The sequence below is a fragment of the Pristis pectinata genome, chromosome 3, assembly GCF_009764475.1.
Source record: "Pristis pectinata isolate sPriPec2 chromosome 3, sPriPec2.1.pri, whole genome shotgun sequence".
NCBI classification, from domain to species: Eukaryota; Metazoa; Chordata; class Chondrichthyes; order Rhinopristiformes; family Pristidae; genus Pristis; species Pristis pectinata.
The window spans coordinates 102,666,717-102,689,523 of NC_067407.1; the positions used below are offsets into that span (position 1 = coordinate 102,666,717).

A 22,807-nucleotide genomic window follows, 5' to 3' on the forward strand; every position below is an offset into this window, starting at 1 on the left:
GCTAACCACTGGGCACCCTGTATTAATCACCCAGCACTTGGTCCGTAGCCCTCTATGTCTAAGTGATTCAGGTGTCCATCTAGATATTTTTTTCATTGCTGTCCATAACCCAGCTTCAAACTGTTCTCTCAGGCAGTGAATTCCAGGTACTTACCACTCTCTGGGTGAGGAAGATTTCCATCATATCCCCTCTGAATCTCTTCCCTCTTACCCTAAACATACATCCTCTAGTTTTATCTACCTCAGATACAAGGAAAGGTTTCCTGAAGTCTACCCTTACTATAGCCCTCATAATTTTGTATACCTCAATCATGTCCCCTCTTAACCTCCTCTACTCCAGGGAGAAAAGACCTAACTTCTCCAATTTCTCCTTATAACTGAACTGCTCCATCCCAGGCAATACCCTGGTGAATCTCTTCTTCACCCTCTCTGGCACTATCACAGCCTTCCTATATCTAGGTGACCTAAGCTGCAAACACTACTCCAGATGAGATCTGACCATGTTAGAGCATAGCCTCCCTACTTCCGTATTCAATGCACCTGGGCTTTGCTCTAAATAAGCACTGTCTTCAGTTGGAGTTACCTTGCCCTTAGGTTGTTACTTAATGGTAGGCATTAATATGAGCTGGATTTAAAATTGAATCACAGGTCAGCAGGCCAGGTGCAGCAACTATTTGGGAAGGCAAATGGAATATTAGCCTTTCAGGGAATTTGGTGTTTAGAAATAGGGAAATATTGTAACAATTGTACAGAATGCTAGTGAGGCGACACCTGGTGTACTATGTACACTTTTGATTCCCTATTTAAGAATAGAAATACTAGTCCAAAAGAGATTCACTGTGCTAATTCCAGGGTTGATCTGTCATGAGTGGCTAAAAAAAAGTTGAATCTGTGTGTGTTTTTTTTTAAAGTTTAGAAGAATGAGAGATGATCCTATTGCAACATATAAGATCCTAAGGGGGGCATAATAGGGTAGATGTTGAGATGTTTCCACTAGTGGGAGTGTCTCAAATGCAGGGACATGATTATAAGATATGGGGCAGTCATTTAAAACTGAGGTGCATTAGAACTTGTGTTTGTTTTCCCTGGAGAAGGAGAGGCTGAGGGATGACCTGAAAGAGGTATATAGAATTATGAAGGGGATCGGTAGGGCAGATAGTAAAAATCTGTTTCCCATGGTAGGGGTGTCTAAGACAAGAGGGCATAGGTTTCAAATGAAAGGTAAGAAATTTAGAGGGGATCTGAGGGTGAAATTTTTTCACACCAAGAGGCAGAGCTTCTCACAACACTTAACAAGTATCTAGACGAGCATTTGATCCACCAAGACCTAGGAGGCTACAAACGAAGTGCTGGTAGGTAGGATTAGCAAAGTTGGGTATTTGATGGTCAGCATGCACAGATGGGCCAAAGGGCCTGTTTCTGTGCTGTAGAACAATTAACTTCTCATAGAGGGTGGTGAGTCTCTGGAATTGTCTATCCAGAGAGTTGTAGAAGTTGGATCATTGGATGTATTTGAAGAGAAAGTAGATACATTTTTGAAAGATTTCATGAACTGAGCGCTATGCAGAACTGGCACAAAAGAGTTGAGAACAGGGGCAGGTCAGCCAAATTGGTATTGAATGCCAGGGCAAGCTTGAGGGGCTGGGTAGCCTGCTCCTGTTTTCATGTGTTCTGGTGTGAACTGATATTAAATGGGATAATGTGCTGAGGTAATGGTCAGTCAACTAAATACAATGTCCAAGGGCCGCTCTTGGAAATACATCACCTCTCACAAATTTTAATTCTAAAATCACAAGTCCTAAGTTTAACTGGTAGAATGTAATATAAGCTCCTCTAAAAGTTCAAATATAGTAATACCTTGTTTTCTTTTATCTAGAGAGCAGTTAATCAAATTATTTTACCTTGGTATTGAAAAGAAGCAGAACAATACAGAGTATATAACTAATCAAAGAAGATGTCGGCATTCGATGATACTGTATATTGTTCACCTTAAAGTAGAGTCTTTGGCTGCAAAATTTGGCTCCAATATACTCACCATTTAGGTGCTGTGGGTGACTAGCTAATTCCAAATTAGTGACCAATGTGTGCGCACACACTTGTCGAGCAGGTTATGTCAGCTGGCATATTGGTAAGCACGCACAATTTAATGTTATCCAGAAGTATGCAGAGTAAGCAGCTAGTGTTATTAATCAGTGCGGAAAGTTGATTTGGCTCCAGCACTGTACATACTGAGCTCAATGTTCTATTTTACATCCTCTCTAAACCTTGCACAGTTGAACATGTGTTGAACAGCGGGGAGGACCTGCCACTGATGTGATTTTAAAATGATCATACAGGTTGTTTGCTGATTGACTTCTATTGACTGCCGCCATGATTCATTGAGTTTTTGTGTTTTCCAGATTTCCTAAGACTGGTGTAACAATTGCTGAGGTGCTTTGTCCTGACTTCAAGCTTCTGGATAGACCTGTTGCTCCCATATGTGGGTGTAAGAGTAGATACTCTGCTTTGAGTACAACATTACCAGGAGGATGAGGTGAGGCCCACAGAAAAGGACAGCTGCTTCATGAGGGAGAGCTGCTTGCAGCAAGAGCCCACATCCACCCAGGGGCTTCGGGAGAAATCTTCTCACTCGAGTCTCTGGGAAATGGGTTGTTAGATGCTTGTACTTCAGTAAGGATGTCCTCGGTGAAATCTACCAGCTACTCTGGCCACAGCTCCAACTTTGGAATTGTGCAAAGACCACTTTGCTGGTGTCTGCCAAGGTCATGAAGATCACAGGCTTCTCCATGGTAGAGGGAGCCCCAGTGATTGCAACATATCTGGTGAATAACTCCGCAGATGGGATACCTTGCAGAGAGACTTTGAAGGCTCTGCTCCAGTTTGCATTCTTGGCATGAATGGTGGTACTGGAGTGGCTAGTTGACAGACAACAGCAAAGGTACTGAGTGAGTGGCCACTGTGGAACCTTGCTATGTTTGAGAGAGAGAGAGAGAGAGCAGTGGTTCCATGCTCCACAGGCCCACTGCCACTTCCCCAGTATAGCACCTTATTAATCCTGACTCTGTTGGAGACTAGATCGTTGAACTGCTCTGATACCCTGTAAACTCCTTTGGAAACTGATACATGCTATCTCTGTGTTATGAATGTCTGATTTATGGACACCCGTACACATGAATAAGCTCCCATATATTATTAAATTCAAAATTCCAATATGCATACATATGTTCAGCAGAGCTACAAACAGCAGTACTAGTTTCCTCTCTTTCTCCACTGTTAGTAATTGTGTTTTCTTATCAGCCTTATGTATTTTTGATGCCATCCATTGCAATACTGTGGAGGCATGGTTGTCATATGAGTGATTTTTCTGTATTTTCCAACTTATGGACAAAATTAACTCAAGGAAGTCCATAAAAGTGGAATCCATTCATTACCCGGGGCAGCCTGTATCCACAACTGTGGTGACAACCATCTGACCTTGCATGGCAGAAAGCTGAGTTTGCTTGACAAGTCAGACCTGTCTCTGCAGTACTCACACACACTGAGTGGTTTCTGCTTATGCTGCAATGGAAGCTAGAACATCAGCACATAGATGTTGCTTTATGGTTAAAACCACGTGTACTAATGGAGTTATCCACTACCTTGAAACTACACTGGATAAGCTTCTGGCTCAGTGCAAGGATATGTACAAAGACGATGCTGGACTCCTTGATACAGGGTTTCTAGCATGCCTGCCAATGCACTTTTATGTCATTATGGATATCCATCAGCCTCTTTCTGAAAGATGTCCCATCAAAGTCCTCATCTGAGTCCTCTGCAGCAGAACATATGACCTCAATCTCCTGAGAGCTGGCTTTTCTAGCTCTTCCAGATGCACAACACTCATGCTTGATGAATCATTGCATACAGATTCTACCTCTAAATTGACATCTAAATTGCACAAAGTGTCGGTATTTCTGCTGATGGTTCAGAGTTTTTAGATTGAGTGGCTGTGTGTTAACTTTTTCTTTCTTCTTGCTTCTCTACCATCACCTGGTCAGATTGCACCTGTTGACAATGTAAGGGGAGAACGGCATTAGGGTAGGATTGTGGTGATGAGAGGAGCTGGTAGGGTGGAGAAGTACATGATTTTGTATTTGAAAATCTGAATAGTTTATAGGAGGAAGGGGAATGGGTTGAGAGGTTTGTTACCAGTTTTCAGCACTTCCACTGATTACAGGTTCCGAGATTGCAATTCCAATGATGATAAGCTCTCTGTCCTCCATGGGGTTAAGATAATATAACCATGGAATTTTTCCATCAAGCATCTGTTGTAACCTCCAATTGTGCACTAACTTTAAAGAGAGATGGAAGTGTGTTAGTGAATATTGTGTAATTGTTATTGGTAAAATGGCAGTGAGATATGGTGTGAGGTTTACAATGGAGTAAATGTGAGAGGCTAAGGTGAAGAGCATGATAGATAGGAATCCTGATTGATAGATGAGCTTTGATGTGTGAGGTGTAAGAAGGGCTTGTGGTACAGCTGGTGCATTACATCATTTGTAGATGAATCCACTGACCTTGGTAGCAAATGTGAGGGCATTGAACCATCTGGGACATTCCATTTAGATCTTTAAGGCCTGACCTCCACAACCAGCTATACCTTTTCAGTGTGAGTCTGCAGGGTCTCCTAACCCCTATACAAATTGGCCATCTCATGTCCTCTCCGCAAGCTCTTCCATTATCTGTAGTGCAGCAATGGAAAATTGGGTCTCTGCTTTCTCTCATGTTTTGTTATGTGACTTCTGGCATGTCAGAATCACCTCCACAATAGCATTCACAAAATTGGACCTTCTGATGCACCAAGAGAATTAGTGGTGTGCTGTGTACTGACTGGATATTGAATTCATTATAATGATCAGGCTGAACAAATTTGATATACTGCTTGCATTGGGCAGAATGGATGAACATTAGTTCCACACATGGCCATGTCTGCTTTCAGAGGCTATCCAGTTTAGATATTTTGGTTTCCATGTGGTGAAACTATTTGTTTAAAATAGATTTACACTATTTTCATACTGTGTGCACATGATGAGAAATTATTCCATCTGATTTTGGAGCTATCAAAATAGATGATAATAGGACTTAGAAGTTCCTTGATGTGATTTACACTACAACTGTTCCATCAAGAGACATAGTGCAAAACATGTTGGTCTGCAGGAAGTGTTACACTCTGGGAACACTTTTGGCACTGTTGGGGCTGAGAAGCTGCGAAGTGTTGGGAAAACTACAGTGGAGGTATGTTTGATGATTAGAGAAGGAATCAGATGCTAACAAGGTGCTTTTGAAAGATTCAAAAAGTCCAGTAGCATGAGCTGTCTGTCTGAGATTAATCTGCATTAATAATGGAGAATAAAGTGTATGAGTTAATGTTGTGTACAAAAAAAGGTGTATGTTGAACCACTGCAAAGGGAGTGGCGAGATATTTCTTCCATGATCCTTTCACTCTAGTGGCAAAATTTCAATTGAATATCTGCAGAAACATGATTTCTGCTTATGTTATGATGGGATATACTGTATGTAAGTAATTTCACTCTCAGGCAAACTTATGTGAAGGCTTTTTAAAAAGAACCATTGCTGTTTGTTAGGTTCCTGGACATAGACTCCATCAGGCTGGTCAGCAATGTCACCTGGTATCTTCTGGGAGGTGGCACTAGAAGGATATGGTACTGGCATCATTAACTTACCAGCACAAAAATTGTTGGATTGTTGTAAAAACTCATCTTTCAGGAGGGGATATCTGCCAACCTTACCCATCCTGAAATGTATTTAACTCTAGAGCTACCCCACGTAGTTAACTCTTTAAATACTTTCCAAAATGCAAGCCAATCAGTTAAAGGGAAATTAGGGATGGGTAAAAAGTGTTGGCCTTGCCAGTGGTGCTCAGGTACAGTTGGGTGAAATAAAACACATTAAATACCACATCATTCGACCCTGGGTCTGCAGAAGGGATTACTGACAGTTCACTGATGATCAAGGGTAACAAGCATGGCACATTGATCACACTTTCTCTTCCTTGTTAACCCTGAAAACCAGCACACACTTTCCCCCCTGAATGCATCTATCCATTTCTCAACAACACTTTCTGCAGTTATGTCAATGACTGCAGGCTTTCCCTCAAAGCCACACGTATCCAGCACATAATAATGCCATAGGCTGATCATATTATGGAATACCATGTATATGGGTGCTCATAATGTGAGCTCATATGTCAAACACTGGATGATTAAATATTACTGTGTAGCGGTTGCTACCGCGGAATAAAACAAGACTCTACTCGGAGGATTGCCAAACAGAACTGGTTTATTTTCCCGCCTTGCGCGGGCCCTTTAAGGGGAGAATGTTCCCGCCCAAAACAACCGGCAATGACGTAAGTCCTACGTCATCAGGACTTTCCCGCGCGCGGGTTCTCCCCGTCGCTCGGAAAGACGAGGCCCGCCGCCATCTTGGGCCTTGTCGCTCCGACGCCGCGTGACCCAACTGCCGAGCCGGTTCGCCCGACTAGACGGTGAGTCGCCACACAACCCCCCCCCAGAACCGGCGATACAGTCCCCAAGGTCCGTGGGCTGTGCCAGCTGCTGCTTAGGGGGGCGGCCTCTGCGTCACGGCGTGGCAACCTCGACAGGCTGTTGCAGATCCAAATGGGCCGGTTTGAGGCGGTCCGCTGTGAAAACCTGTTCCCTGCCTCCAATGTCCAAAATAAAAGTGGATCCGTTATTCCGTATGACTCGGAACGGTCCCTCATATGGTCGTTGCAATGGCGCCCGAGGTGTGCCCCGGCGAACGAAAACAAACTTACAGTCCCGTAGTTCCTTGGGCTGGCAGGATGGGGCTTGACCGTGCCGTGAGGTAGGAATCGGGGCCAAGGCGCCAAGCTTCTCGCGCAGTCTTTGTAGGACTGCTGGGGGTTGTTCCCCTTGGTCCCGAAGGGCAGGTATGAAATCCCCGGGGACAACCAGTGGCGCCCCGTATACAAGATCAGCTAACGAAGTGCGGAGGTCTTCTTTGGGGGCAGTGCGTATGCCGAGCAGGACCCAAGGCAGCTCGTCAACCCAGTTAGGACCCTTCAGGCGGGCCATCAAGGCCGATTTCAGATGGCAGTGAAAACGTTCCACCAACCCGTTTGATTGAGGATGGTAGGCCGTGGTGGTGTGCAGCTGCGTCCCTAGCAGGTTCGCTAATGCAGCCCAGAGACTGGAAGTGAATTGGGTGCCTCTGTCTGAAGTGATGTGGGCCGGAACGCCAAAACGTGAGACCCAAGTTGTGAGCAGCGCCCGGGCGCAGGAATCAGTTGTGATGTCAGTTAGGGGGGTTGCCTCAGGCCACCTCGTGAACAGGTCCACGATGGTAAGGAGGTACCGGGCTCCTCTTGAAACCGGCAGAGGGCCCACGAGGTCGACGTGTATGTGGTCGAACCTCCTACGGGTAGGCTCGAACTGCTGTGGTGGGACCTTGGTGTGTCGCTGGATTTTTGACGTCTGGCAGTGCGGACAAGTCCTGGCCCACTCACTGACCTGTTTGCGCAGGCCATGCCAGACAAACTTGCTGGCGACCAGTCGGACAGTAGATCTGATGGACAGGTGCACCAACCCATGTACCGAGTCAAAAACGCGTCTCCGCCAGGCTGCAGGGACTATAGGGCGGGGCTGACCAGTCGCAACGTCGCAAAGTAGGGTCCGCTGACCTGGACCAACCAAGAAATCTCGGAGCTGCAGACCCGAGACTGCGGTTCTGTAGCTGGGCAGTTCGTCGTCGGCTTGCTGTGCGTCAGCTAGGGCCGTGTAGTCGACACCCAAGGATAGGTTGTGGATGGTTGGTCTGGAAAGTGCATCAGCAATGACATTATCCTTTCCGGAGACATGTTGGATGTCAGTTGTGAACTCGGAAATGTAGGATAAATGTCTCTGCTGACGAGCTGACCAGGGATGGGAGACTTTGGAGAAGGCAAAGGATAGAGGCTTATGATCGGTGAAAGCGGTGAAAGGCCTGCCTTCTAGAAAGTATCGGAAATGCCGGACCGCCAGATACAGCACGAGAAGTTCCCGATCAAAAGCACTGTACTTCAGTTCGGGCGGTCTAAGGTGCTTGCTGAAAAATGCCAAGGGTTGCCAGCGGCCTTCGAGTAGCTGTTCCAGTACCCCACCCACCGCGATGTTGGACGCATCTGCCGTGAGGGCAGTCGGGATGTCAGTCCTGGGGTGTACCAGCATCGTGGCGTCTGCCAGGGCGTCTTTGGCCTTAACGAAAGCAGCCACAGCCTCGTCAGTCCAGGTGATGTCCTTGCCCTTACCAGCCAGCAGCGAGAACAGAGGGCGCATGATATGGGCTGCTGCAGGGATGAAACGATGGTAAAAGTTGACCATCCCAAGGAATTCCTGTAGGCCTTTGACTGTGTCGGGGCGGGCAAAATGGCGGATAGCATCCACCTTGGCGGGTAGGGGTGTTGCCTCGTCGCTGGTGACTTTGTGGCCGAGGAAATCGATAGAGTCAAATCCGAATTGGCACTTGGACGGGTTGATCGTGAGGCCGAAATCGCGGAGGTGGGAATACAGCTGGCGGAGGTGGGAAAGGTGTTCCTGGCGGTTACAGCTGGCGATCAGTATGTCGTCCAAGTAAATGAACACGAAGTCCAGGTCTCGGCCTACCGCGTCCATCAGCCGCTGGAAGGTCTGTGCGGCGTTCTTAAGGCCGAACGGCATCCGAAGGAATTCGAACAGGCTGAATGGGGTGATAATCGCAGTTTTGGGGACGTCATCCGGATGGACCGGGATTTGGTGGTATCCCCTAACGAGGTCCACTTTGGAAAAGATGCGGGCCCCGTGTAAGTTCGCTGCGAAGCCCTGGATGTGAGGGATGGGATAGTGGTCCGGGGTGGTGGCGTCATTCAGCCTGCGGTAGTCGCCGCAGGGCCTCCTCCCTCCGGTGGCTTTGGGGACCATGTGCAGGGGGGAGGCCCAGGGGCTGTCTGACCTGCGAACAATCCCCAGCTCCTCCATGTGACGGAACTCTTCCTTTGCCAGGCGGAGCTTGTCTGGAGGTAATCGTCGTGCTCGGACATGAAGGGGTGGCTCTGTGGTAATGATGTGGTGTCGTACCCCGTGTGTGGGCCTAGAATGTGTAAACGAAGGTGCCAAAATCGATGGGAATTCGGCTAGGAGCTTGGCGAAATCGTCGCCAGAAAGGGAAATGGAGTCCAGGCGCGGGGCTGGTGGGCTGATTTCTCCCAGGGGATAGGTCCGGAGAGTGCTAGAGTGGACTAACCGCTTCCTTCGCAGGTCGACTAACAGGTTGTGGGCCCAAAGGAAATCGGCTCCTAGGAGTGGTCGGGCGACGGTGGCAAGGGTAAAGGTCCAGGTAAAACGGCTGCCGCCAAAGTGTAATTGAAGCGTACGGGTGCCGAAAGACCGTATCATTGTACCGTTGGCGGCATTGAGTAGAGGACCTGGTGGCCTGTCACGAGTGTCGCGGCCTGTCGGGGGCAAAATACTGACCTCCGCTCCAGTATCAACGAGGAAACGCCGTCCAGATTTCTTGTCCTGAACGAAGAGGAGGCTCTGTCGGCGGCCAGCCGCCGTAGCCATCAGCGGTGGCTGGCCCTGGCGTTTCCCTGAAACTTGCAGGGTGGGCGGCATCGACGGGCCTCCGCACCCCACCTCTGATGGTAGAAGCACAGCTGGTCACCCGTGTCGTCGTCTGCGTTCCTGGGGCGTGGCTGCTCGGTTGCTGGGGCCGGGCGAGGCGGGCGTTGGGCTCGCGGCCTGGTGATTTGACTGACGGACGAACCGCTCTCGCGCTTGGCCCTCCACAGGACATCTGCCCGGGCGGCCACCTCACTGGGGTTGCTGAAGTAGGCGTCGGCTAACAACAAGTGGATGTCATCGGGGAGCTGTTCGAGGAAGGCCTGTTCGAACATCAGGCATGGCTTGTGTCCCTTGGCCAATGCCAGCATCTCATTCATTAGGGTGGATGGGGATCTGTCCCCCAGGCCATCCAGATGAAGCAGGCGGGCGGCGCGCTCACGACGGGAGAGGCCGAAGGTCCGGATCAAAAGGTCTTTGAAAGCCTGGTACTTATCTTCCTCTGGAGGCGACTGGATGAAGACTCCAACCTGGGCGGCTGTCTCCTGGTCCAGAGAGCTAACCACATGGTAGTACTTCGTGGAGTCGGAGGTGATCTGCCGAAGGTGGAATTGCGCTTCGGCCTGGTCAAACCAGACGCTGGGCCGAAGTGTCCAAAAGGTGGGCAGCTTGAGGGCCACTGCGTTGGCTGCTGCACTGTCGTCCATTTCGCGGGTCCAAAAGCCGTTTGGACCGTCGGGGTCACCAATGTAGCGGTTGCTACCGCAGAATAAAACAAGACTCTACTCGGAGGATTGCCAAACAGAACTGGTTTATTTTCCCGCCTTGCCCGGGCCCTTTAAGGGGAGAATGTTCCCGCCCAAAACAACCGGCAATGACGTAAGTCCTACGTCATCAGGACTTTCCCGCGCGCGGGTTCTCCCCGTCGCTCGGAAAGACGAGGCCCGCCGCCATCTTGGGCCTCGTCGCTCCGACGCCGCGCGACCCGACTGCCGAGCCGGTTCGCCCGACTAGACGGTGAGTCGCCACAACTGGAACAAATTAAAAAAAAAATTCCTATGGGAAACCTTACCCACCAAATGCAAATATCTTCTGCCACTTTCTCATTGGGTAGTTATTGTTGGGTCAACATAGCTAAGATATCCCAGTGCTAGTGAATGTTATTGCTGGGAGCATAATTTCATAAAACCAGTTGCTCCATACTTTAATACTGCACTAAATGTAGACCAGATTTTAATTTTTAAACTAAGCTACAGGAAATTACAGACCACTATCATATATCTGTCAAATCTGTGAAATGTTGGAAGCTACTTTTAATGGTGTTAGAGCCAGGCACCTGGAAAATTTCAAAGTTAGCTTGTTCTTTTTGAAAATGATGTTTAACCAATTTATTGGAATGTTTTGAAGAAGCAACCTGTATTCTGGATAAGGGGGAACCAGTTGATGTACCATACTTAGATTCCCAGAAGCCATTTAAAAGCCATTAAAAAGCTGCATCAAAAGTTATTGTGAAAAATTCATGATTTAGAAGGTAGAAGGTAGGAAATGGAGGAGGCAGAAATGGGTCTTTTTCTAACTGATGACCTATTCTGAATGGTTTGCCACAGGGTTTGGAGGTGGGGCCTCAACATTTTGCAATTTGCATAAATGACTTGGATGAAGACATAGAAGGTATGATTTTAAATTTGCTGATTACATAAAGATAGAAAAATTCTTAAGAGGACATAAAGTGACTACGAAGCTATATTGATGGGTTAAGTGAATGGGCAAAGATCCGGCAAATAGGGTATAATGTAGGTAAATGTGAAATTGTCCTTTTTGGTAGGAAAAATGAAAAGCACATTATCAAAATGATGAGAGTCAGCAGAGCTCTGAGATGCAGCATGATTGGGGGTGTCCTTGTTTGCGATTTTCAAAAGGTGAATATGCAGGTCCAGCAAGTAATTAGGAAAGCTGACAGAATGTTTTTTTTATTGCCGGGGAAACTGAATACAAAATTAGAGAGATGATGCTTCAACTATATAGGGATTTGGTGAGACCACATCTGAAGTATGTGGACAGTATCCTTCTCCTTATTTAGGGAAGAATATTAATATATTGAGAGCAGTTGAGAGAGGATTTACTTGACTAATACCTAGAATAGGCAGATAGTTTTATGAGGAAATTTTGGAAATCCCATATCTGCTGGAGTTTAGAAAAGTGAGAGGGACTTGGAACATAAGAAAATAGGAGCAAGAGTAGGCCACTCGGCCCCTTAAGCTTGCCCTGCTATTCAATATGATCATGGCTGATCTGCTCCAAACCTTGTCTCCTCTTCTTTGCCAGTTCCCCATATCCCTCAATTCCCCAATTTTTCAAAGATATATCTACTTCCTCTTTAAATACCCCTGACAATCTAGCCAAATTTGATTGAAAAATATTAGATTCTGAAGGGTTTTGAAAGGGGGGGGGTAGGCAGAGGATTTTTCCTCATGCAGGAGATCACAATTTAAACACAAAGGTCTCCTATTATTTTTTTCCTTCAGAGAAAGAAGTAGATGGAGTCTTAATGAGCAAGAGGGTGAAAGGTTATCTCAGTAGACTGGATTGCAGGGTTGACATTATAAATCAGATAAGCCATGATCTTACATAATGGCAGAGCAGGCTTGAGGGGCCAAGTAGTCAACCCCTACTTCTAATTTGTTCATATGTACACATGTATCTCAAATGTTTCATTGTTTGCAGTTAAACATTCCAAAGTCCAACTATGTATTGGTTTTCCGTTAGGAGTTTTTTCCTTTCCACCTAGATGGTCTGATGTGTCTAAAATCCAAAATATTTTAAATTTTAAAAATTTATATTTAGTTAGGAACAATCTTCCATAAGAAAACTGAAAAATGATTGGGGGGGGGTGGGGGGAAACATCAAATCAGAAGGAGGCGGTATAGATTGGTGTCACATAAGCTCGTACACTCTCAAACCATATTTGTTTTTGATCTCCGCTGCTGAGGGGATGATGTATAGAGTGTTATGTTTCATTAGAACAGCAGAATGCGAAACCTTCTACTATTGTATAAACAACACAAATAACACGACTGATTAAATAAACTTAAAATATTTTTACTAGTTGGCCATCAAAAAGAAAGCTTAAAGATATTTTATATTAGTTCCAGCTTTCAAACAAGTTTTGGAACTATGATACTTAAAAAGCAATTTATGCATAATAATTAAAATGACTTAAATACTATAGTTGACAATCATTTACTTTCTTACTCACTTTGAAAATCTAATCAGTTCATCATTTTAAAATATATATTCTGGAGCATTTCCTTAAAGCAGCATAAAAGGCTGTCTCCAAGAATGTACACTCTTAATAGCACCTTTTGAAAGAAAACTTTATGCAGTTCTGCAGAGGAAGATCCTTGTGTATATTAGTGCAAGCTTTATCATATCACTCCTTTAATAGTAGATTATTGCATATTTTAATAATGAAGGGAGATCTATTCCAACAAGCAGCAGTCATGCAATTAAAGGCACTCAGCTGAACATGAACAATGCTAACATGATTCCAACTGGCTGCTTCAGCTCATGTTTGAGGACCAATGATACCGACACTCTCAGTATCTGGTGGTGAAATTGCTGAAATCCAGTTTGTTGATCTCCTTCTCATTTGAAAAATGTGCCTGATGAATCCGTGAACTTGGACTTCCCACTTTGCTTAACCAATGCTTCCTGTGAAGAAAATGAAAGGATCATCATTTCTTTTCATTATCGTCATTTTGAAATTTGTTCCTCATGTTCTCCTTTAGGACCCTTTGAATAATTTTCAAGGGAAAGGTCCAAGCCAGATATTGTGTAACCACCCACTAGAAATATGTAATTCCAGTTTAATTAACATACCACAGACTTTATTTCTCCTCTTGGTATCTATTCTAATTGAATAGAAGTTGCACCACAACATAACCTGTTATTGCATTTGCAATGAAACTGAATAATTGATGCACTATATTTTAAAAGTAGTGCTCTGCAACAGGAATACAGCACCAGTACCCTAGCACTTAATAATTTGTGTACCCCACTGCACAAATTGTTATTGCCATTGGAAAAATATTCCAGATTATTTTACTTGGATCCAAATTGAATGATCTCATACTTCCCACATTGAACATCATCTGACGTACTATCTACTAACTTAATCTGTCTATTTGAATGGATTGTAAACTGGTTTGCAGATAACACCATGTTTTTGTTTAAACAACTGAAGGTATCTTCTAGTTTAGCATCATCTGTAATTTGAATATAAAGCTATATTTTTCTTCATTCATTTTTAGCGATATGGTGAAAAAATAAAGCTTTGGTCCAGATCTCTGGAAAGGCATGTTTTTACCAACACGAGCATAAGCATTTCATTCTTAATCTCTTCGATCCTACATTAGAACACATTCCCAATCTGAGTCACAAGGTTACTTTTATTTTTTCAAATAGTCTATCGTGTGGAACCTAATAAATGATTTCTCTAAATCCACACTGACACCATTCTATAAACACCTAGTTATCTCTTGCATTCGTGACCACCTCATTAAATAAAACTAGATTAATTAGACATGATCCATTTTATAAATTCATGGTCTTTCCTGGACTTACCATGTGTCCTTTAATGTTGTAACATTTGCAGTTTTTTGATCCAAAGACACATTTGTGCTCCAACCCTGGACTCCAATTCTGAGTCTCGTGGTGGAATTGGAGGTCAGATATGTTGCCATCTTACCTCCAGCTCATTCCTGACTTCCACATTGCAATGCACAGACGGGGGAGTGGGAACAAGCTGGCCCACACACTAAAGCTAATTGATGAATCTCTACAAAAGGCCAGAAGATGTGGTCACAGAAATTGTGCTGAGTTAATTGGTTTTAATCAGGCCAGCAAATGGGAAACATTACTTGACTTCAATATTCTCAAGTCTAAAGAGGGAAAAGGTAAGATATCGTCGTTGCCTTTAACTCCTGGGAAAATGGCATTTAAGATTGTTGGCCAAGGATGGAATCAGCCCAACATTCATTATCTAAATATTAAAAAGAATTCCCATTAGGCTAAGGTATGAAGGAGTGCAGATACCTGAGGAATCAAGTGTGAGGAAGAGGCAATATCCTCAAAAGAGAATAAATATACTCAAGCTGAGATGTTCATTATCTTGGACTGCTTTTCAAGTTTCTCTTTATTGCCAAACTTCTTAATAGTTCAATTTTCACAATTTCAGCATACAAATAGAGACTGGGATATTATATACTCCCAATGTGTGAACAGTCACATACTTACATGGAATATCTTCAAAAGCAGAAAATCCATTTTTATCTTGACTATTTCCCTCAGGGATCAGGAAAGTGAACTCAATTTTTAAATCTGCATTGCCTCTTAGGTGTAAAACCTCCAACAGAAAAGCCAGGGACCTATTTTTAACTCTCTGGGAATTGTGTGGCCAGGGACTGAATCAAATAGCAAACTACCTTATCTGCGGCATGATGTTCTACTGATTTTAATATCATCCAACATTAGAACTCATTGGGAATTATTAGCTCACCAATTTCAGGAGTGAGATATCAGTTGGTAGGACAATGATGCTGGAAACCCAAGGAAACAATACCAGGCAGTGGTTGGGAGGGCACTGTCGTTAGGGAGCGAATATGGAAGCAGCCCAAAGTTTTCCTATGGAGTCTTAAGGACCGCTCACCTGTTTGGATCACAAGGAATATAATTTCCTTCTGCTCTTCTAGCTCTGGTTCCTCTTCCCCATGTAGACCTCAGAATGAAACTGCACTTGATATTCTTTGATCAGACTGGAGCTTGAGCTGTATAATTAATGAAGGACCCAGTTGCCTTGTGGCACTTATCTGCTGAAAAGGGAGTGCCCCTGCAGACTTTATAGTAACATATATTCTTCATCAGGTGGGAATGGGTTAAAACAAAAAGGTCCTCATGGTTCACTGTAAGGGCCATCATGGTCTGTATATACAGTACTTGTTCCATATCATGTGGTGTATTTATTCACAGCCATCAGTGTATCTTTGCATCAAAATTTATTCACTCTTGGTGTTTATCATTCCATTGCAATCCAGAATAGATGACAAGTAACCTTGTGCCTGAATGTACAAAGTAGGTATTCTCCCATCACCAGGAAGTTATTAATTATTTATCAATGGCTGAGTCCTTCATCCACATCCCAGGAGTGCTTAGAAAATGATTAGTGCTGCATATTGTTAACTGTAACGCAGGTTTACCTTTATGTATATATTTTAAAACTCTGAAAATAATTTTGTACATCTGCTTCAGGTATTCTTCTGCAATTTGATTTTTTTTAAAAAAATCTGCTTTCACACAGGTTTAAACAGATATAAACAGTTCAATGCTTATCTTGCTTTTTCCTTTCACTTCCTGCAAAAGCAAGAATGTTGTCTGCAAATCATACAGACAAAGGTGAAGCAATTACAGATATAACCCTTGTTGTTACTGTGGAATACATTCATTGTTGTCTTAGTTATACTGCAGAAAATAGGCTAGAAAAATCAAGAACGTTTAAAATATTAGACAATAATTATCCCAGTTGTTAAAACTACATGAATAATGGCTGAAGCTATTGGTGGCATCTCAGATATATCAGGTAGTATTTTTTGAGCAGGAAAACTGGAGAAACACTGCAAGCCTTCACACTTGTACTTTTAAAGGGCAAAGATATTTTAAATCTTTCTCATGGCTGCTTTTATAGCCATATCCACAGCTTACTGTGGGCACTGAACAACCAAGAAAGTCTTCCACTGCCAGTCACTCACCAGCATCAGTGTTAGGAAAGCTGTTTGTGAAAACCTGCCTTGACTGCTGTATTCCCGAAGCCAGGAACTGGATTTAAATTCCTTCAAACATATGCTGAATTTTAACAGATTTTTAGTGAAAGTACCCTAAGCCCTTCAAAGAAAATAAAGTTGGCTTATGAAATTTAGCTGTAAGGCAGCAATTTTGCATCTCTTGAGGTAAGATTGGTTAAGAGCAATGTGAAGAGGGCATCCACCAACCTTGGAACAGGGAAAACGCACAGACGCCTGAGTTGGATTACATGTATGAAAAAGGGCAATAAACAGTTAGAGTGAGGAAGCAAGGGTGAGAGGCTGAACCTTTACACATCTAAGGCTGGTTGGTACTGTTAGAAACAACACCCAAGCAGCTCGCAGATGCAGTTTGGCAGCTGGAAGGACTAGTGCTGGACTGAGTCATGTGGAAAGAATGAATCAATCAGTGCAAAGTATAAGAGATAGGGTTTAAAAATAGGAAACTTGTGTATGACAGAAATGCTTTAGACAGGTGTGATGGAAATAGTGTGATGGAAAAAATGAGGCATTCACAGAGGTGAAAATGTGCCAACGTACAGGAGTTTCTAAGTACTTATGATAGCTAGATAGCTATTCAGCAACTATTTACTCTAATAGTTTAGACCCCTGCTGAATGGAAACAGGGCTTTGAGAGATGGTGCCAGTATGATGCAAACCTATAACTGGTCAACACTCTCGTCATGTAAATATTCCCACTGAGGAACATAGGACTACTGCAATTGCTCTAGACGGTGGGAAAGGAAGAGGTGAAAGGACAAGTGTTGCACTTCCTGCATTCTTTCAGCTCTTCCCTTCCCAGCATCCAGGGAGAGCCAAATGGTCCTTCCAGGTAAAGCAGCGATTCACTTGCACTTCTTACTATCTAATGTATTGCTCACGATGTGGTCTCCTCTCCGCTGGAGAAACCAAATGTAGATTCAGCATTTGCTTTGTGGAGCACCTGTGTTAAGTCTGCAGGAGTGATCCTGAGCTTCCGGTCACCTGCCACTTTAATTCATTGTCCCATTCTCACTCTGACCTTGATGCATGTGGCTTCCTGCATTGATACAAGCTTGAGGAACAACACCCAAGTTTCTCTCTGGGCATGTTGCAGCCTTCCAGACTCCATATCAAATTCTTCAGCTTTCTGTATCTGAACTGGCCATATCTGCAAGTCAGCACTTTGGCTCAATTTTTTATTTTTCTATTATTATAACCTGGCCTGCTGGGCTTGTCCCACAGCGTCACCATTAACAGCACATTACACAGCCAAAGATAACATGTTTCTAACTCCTACTTTAACTGCCTCATTAACCCATTGGATCTCACCCTATCACAGACATTCCCTTTGTTCTACCCATTCCTTCCCCACATTCTCTGTATTGAAAATGAACTTGTTTTTTGCTCTTTCTCAGTTTTGACAAAGGGTCCTGGGCCTGAAATGTTAAGTGCCTCCCCTTCCAAAAATGCAGCCTGTTCTGCTGAGTATTGCCAGTATTTTCTGTATTTAATTTCTTATTCACAGGCTTAACAATTCAAATGCTTCCTGGCTAGCCTCCTATCTGAAAATATGTGATCATCCAAATCTTTATGTCTTACTTTGCACCAAGTTCCATTCATCCATCCCATCCCATCCCATCTTGCCAGAACATGCAATTCTTAATTAAGCAATGGCTCAGTCTAAAAATTGTCATCCTTATTTTAAAATCCCACCATAATCTTACCACGTTTCATTTTTGTTATCCCCATTAATTTCAGCTGCCAAGAAAGACAAGGATGGCAAGGTTTAGAAACCTTGGATGCTGAAAGATGTTGCAAATTTAGTCAAAAAGGAAAAGGAAGCATATGTAGCTTTAGGAAGCTGAAATCTGGCCTTTGAACAATATAAAGGAAGCAGGAGGGCCAAGAAGTGTCTTTGGCAAGTAAAATTAAAGAGAATCCCAAAACATTTTATACATATGTTGAGAGAGAGAGAGAGAGAGACACTTAAGGACAAAGAAGGGAATTTATACTTGGAAATGGGCAAGGTATTAAATGAGTACTTCACATCGGTATTCACCAAGGAGAAGAACATGGAGCATAACGAGATTAGGAAGGGATAAACTGATATTCTAGGACGTGTTGATGTCAAAGAGGAGCTGGTATTGGGGCTCTTGAACATTAAGTCCCCAGGACCTGATGGGATCCATCCCAGGTTATTGAGTGAGGCAAGAGAGGAGATTGCTGGGGTCTTAACTGAGATCTTTGTATTGCCTTTAGTCACAGTTGAGGTCCCAAGGGAATGTTGTTCCTCTGTTTAAGAAGGTCATAGAGATAAACCAGGAAATTATAGGCTGGTCAATTTACATCAGTGGTAGGAAAATTATTGGAGAAGATTCTTGGAGATAGGATCTACTCGCATCTGGAAAGGCATGGACTTATCAGGAATAATCAACTTGTATACTTTCAAGTTACCCCTCTGAAGCTCCAGAGAAAACAATCCAAGTTCGTCCAACCTCTCCTTTTAGCTAATAATCTCTAATCCAGGCAGCATGCTGGTGAACCTCTTCTGCTCTTACAAATTTAAGATTGAGTTTTTGAGGAGGTGACAAAATTGACTGATGTGGGCAGGGAACGTATGTGGTTCACTTGGATTTTAGTAAAGCTTTTGACAAGGTCCCTCGTGGTAGGCTGATCCAGAAGATTAAGCCAAATGGGGTCCATGGCGATTTGGTAGATTGGATTCAAAATTGGCTTGGTCATAGAAGAGAGGGGGTAGTGGTGGAGGGGTGTTATTCTGGTCTGAGTTCTGTGATCAGTGTTGTTCCACAAGGATAAGTGTTGGGATTCCTGTTGTTCGTGATATATATAAATGATTTGGATGAAAATGTAAGTAGGCTGATTAGTAAGTTTGCAGATGACACAAAAATTGGCAGAGTGAGGAAGATTATCAAAGGGTTCAGCAGACCAATTGGAAATGTGGGCAGGGAAATGGCAAATGGATTTTAATCTGGAAAAGTGTGAGGTGTTGCACTTTGGGGGGTCAAATGTAAGAGGAATTTACACAGTAAATAGCAGGACCGTCAGGAGCATTGATGTACAGAGGGACCTTAGGGTGCAAGTCCATAGCTTCCTGAAAGTGGCAACACAATTAGAGAGGATGGTGAGGGAAGTGTACAGCATGCTTGCCTTCATTGGTTGGGGTGTAGAATATTAAAGTCGGGAGGTCATGTTGCAGCTGTGTAAGACTTTAGTTAGGCCACATTTGTAGTATTGTGTGCAATTCTGGCTCCTGCATTACAGGAAGGATATGGAAGTTTTGGAGAGGATGCAGAAGGGGTTCACCAGGATGCCACCTGGATTAGAGAGTATTATCTATGAGAGGTTGAACAAACTTGGATTGTTTCCTGTGGAGTATCAGAGGCTGAGGGGTGACCTGAAAGTAGTACATAAAATTATGAGAGGCAAAGACAGGGTAGATTGTCGGACTCTTTTTTTCCCGGGGTGGAAATGTCAAATACTAGAGGCATAGCTTTAACATGAGAAGGGAAAAGTTTAAAGGAAACTTCTGAAGGCAAGTTTTTTTTACACGAAGATTGGTTCGTGCCTGGAACACACTGCCAGGGGAATTGGTGGAGACAGATACAATAACAACGAGGCATTTTGACAGGCACATGAACAGGAAGAGAATGGAGGAATATAGACCATGTACAGGCGGATGGGATTAGTTTGGATTGCCATCTTGGTTGATGTAGATAATGTGGGCCGAAGTGCCTGTTCCAGTGCTGTACTGTTCTATGTTCTAAGGCCTTTAGCTCTTGAACTTCATCCTTGACCACACCTGCCTTGTTATCTCACTTTCCACCATTACTGTATTCTTAGCCAGCTATCTGGGTGTTTCTTTTTTAACAAACAGATTTCTAATTGAGTCTAAAATTCCCTGCTGAATTACTGTTTTTTTAGATTAGTTATAAATATTAAATTAAAAACTACTGAAAGTGTAGAATATATAAATGGGCATAATTTTTCTTTGAGATCAGATAGGACCAGCGGCTTCTAAATCCAGCCATTACTTTTAATTGTTGCGAACACAACTATTCTATGATATATTCCATTATGTTAATTGTTATTGATTTTAGACATTAAGGTTATAATTTTATGGTTCGATCAATGTTTTCTCATTCCAGCCTAACAAAGCTTCACCAATAAGTCCTCATTAATCAGTGAAGTGACCTAAATATTCCCTCCACAGTTTTCTTCAGTACCCTAGGAATATACTGTATATTATCTGTTTATGCAAGCAATAAGGGAAGATAAATTATGAAAGTAAACTAGCACGAAATACAAAAACAGATAATTAAAGTTTTTATAATTATATAAAGCAGAAAAGGGTGGCTAAAGTGAACGTAGGTCCCTTGGAAGATTAGAAGGGGGAATTAATATTAGGTAATGTGGAAATGGCCAAGGCCTTGAATGACTATTTTGTGTTGGTCTTCACGGTAGAGGACATGTCTAACATTGCCAAAGAGAGATGTTATGGATACAGTGGGAGGTGAGGACCTCGATACAATTGCTGGCACTGAAGAGGTAGTAATGAGTAAACTAGTGGGCCTAAAGATAGACAAGTCCCCTAGTCCTGATGGGATGCATCCCAGGGTACTGAAAGGAATGGCAGAACTTAGAGGCATTTGTGATAATTTACCAAAATTCTCTGGACTCTGGGCACGTTCCGGCTTATTGGAAGACAGCAAATGCCATGCCATTGTTTAAAAAAAAGATGCAGGCAAAAGGCAGGTAACTATTGGCCAGTTAAGCTTAACTTCTGTAGTTGGGAAAATGCTTGAAGCTATCATTAAGGAAGAAATAGCGAGATATCTGGATAGAAGTGGTTCCATCAGACAGACACAGGATGGATTCAGGAAGGGCAGGTCCTGTTTGACAAACTTACTTGAGTTCTTTGAGGATATAATGAGTGCAGTGGATAGAGGGGAACAGGTGGATGTCGCATACTTGGATATCCAGAAGGTGTTTGATAAGGTGCTGCATAAAAGACTTATCCACAAGATAAGGATGCATGGAGTTGGGGGTAATGTATTAGGATGGATAAAGGATTGGTTAACCAATAGAAGGCAGAGAGTTGGGATAAATGGATGTTTCCCTGGTTGGCAGTCAGTGGTGAGCAGGATGCCACAGGGGTCGTTGCTGGGCTTGCAACTGTTCGAGATAGACATTAATGACTTGGAAGCGGAGACCGAGTGTAGCATATCTAAGTTTGCTGAAGACACTAAATTGAGTGGAAAAGCAAATTGTGCAGAGGATGTGGAGAGTCTGCAGAGAGATGTAGATAGGTTAAGTGAGTGGGCAAGGATCTGGCAGATGAAGTACAATGTTGGTAAAGGCAAGGTCACTTTGGAAGGAAAAATAGTAGATCAGATTTATTATTTAAATGGTGAAAGATTGCAACATGCTGATGTGCAAAGGAACTTGGGAGTGCTTGTGCATGAATTGCAAAAGGTTGGTTTGTAGGTGCAACAAGTTATCAAGGAGGCATATGTAGTGTTGGCCTTCATTGCTAGAGAGATTGAACTTAAGGGCAGGGAGGTTATGCTGCAACTGTAGAGGGTACTGGTGAGGCTGCACCTGGAGTACTGCGTGCAGTTCTGGTCTCCTTACTTGAGGAAGGATATACTGGCTTTGGAGGCAGTGCAGAGGAGGTTCACCAGGTTGATTCCGGAGATGAGGGGGTTAGCCTACAAAGAGAGATTGAGTCACCTGTGACTATACTCACTGGAATTCAGAAGAATGAGAGGGGATCTTATAGAAACATATAAAATTATGAGATGGAAAGATAAGATAGAGGCAGGAAGGTTGTTTCCACTGGTAGGTGAGAATAGAACTAGGGGACGTAGCCTCAAAATTCAGGGGAATAGATTTAGGATGGAGATGAGGATAACTTGTTTTTCCCAGGGAGTAGTGAATCTGTGGAATTCTCTGCCCAGGGAAGCAGTAGAGGCTACCTCATTAAATGTATTTAAGACAGAGTTAGATATATTTTTGCATAGTAGGTGAATTAAGGGTTATGGGGAAAAGGCAGGTAGATGGATCTGAGTTCACAGCCAGATCAGCCTTGATCTTATTGAACAGCAGAGCAGGCTTGACAGGCTAGATGGCTTACTTCTGTTCCTATTTCTCATGTTCCTGGTGATTTGTGGTCTTCCATCTTCCTGTGAGTTTCAGCATGTTAAAACGAGCTGAATCAAATGGTCTGGACCCCAGCTCTGGTTTCAAATCTACCCATGATCTTGAATTGCCCTCCCCATGTACCCAACCCTGACCCAGGACGCACAGCCGTCCCCCATACTAGACCCCCCAGCTCAT

At 43.7% G+C, this 22,807-nt stretch overlaps 1 protein-coding gene across 5 annotated transcripts in view; it reads right to left on the reverse strand.

Annotated features, from left to right (window-relative positions):
• Positions 1–12,726: 12,726 nt before the first annotated feature.
• The window catches only part of LOC127568771 (acylphosphatase-2-like), a 76,250-nt gene continuing 66,169 nt past the window's right edge, over positions 12,727–22,807 (reverse strand). For all 5 annotated transcript variants that reach the window (XM_052012916.1, XM_052012915.1, XM_052012917.1 and 2 more), the window contains exon 4: positions 12,727–13,325. In XM_052012916.1, the coding sequence (XP_051868876.1) occupies positions 13,211–13,325 (115 nt within the window). In that variant the 3' untranslated portion in view covers positions 12,727–13,210. The remainder of the gene's footprint in view (positions 13,326–22,807) is intronic.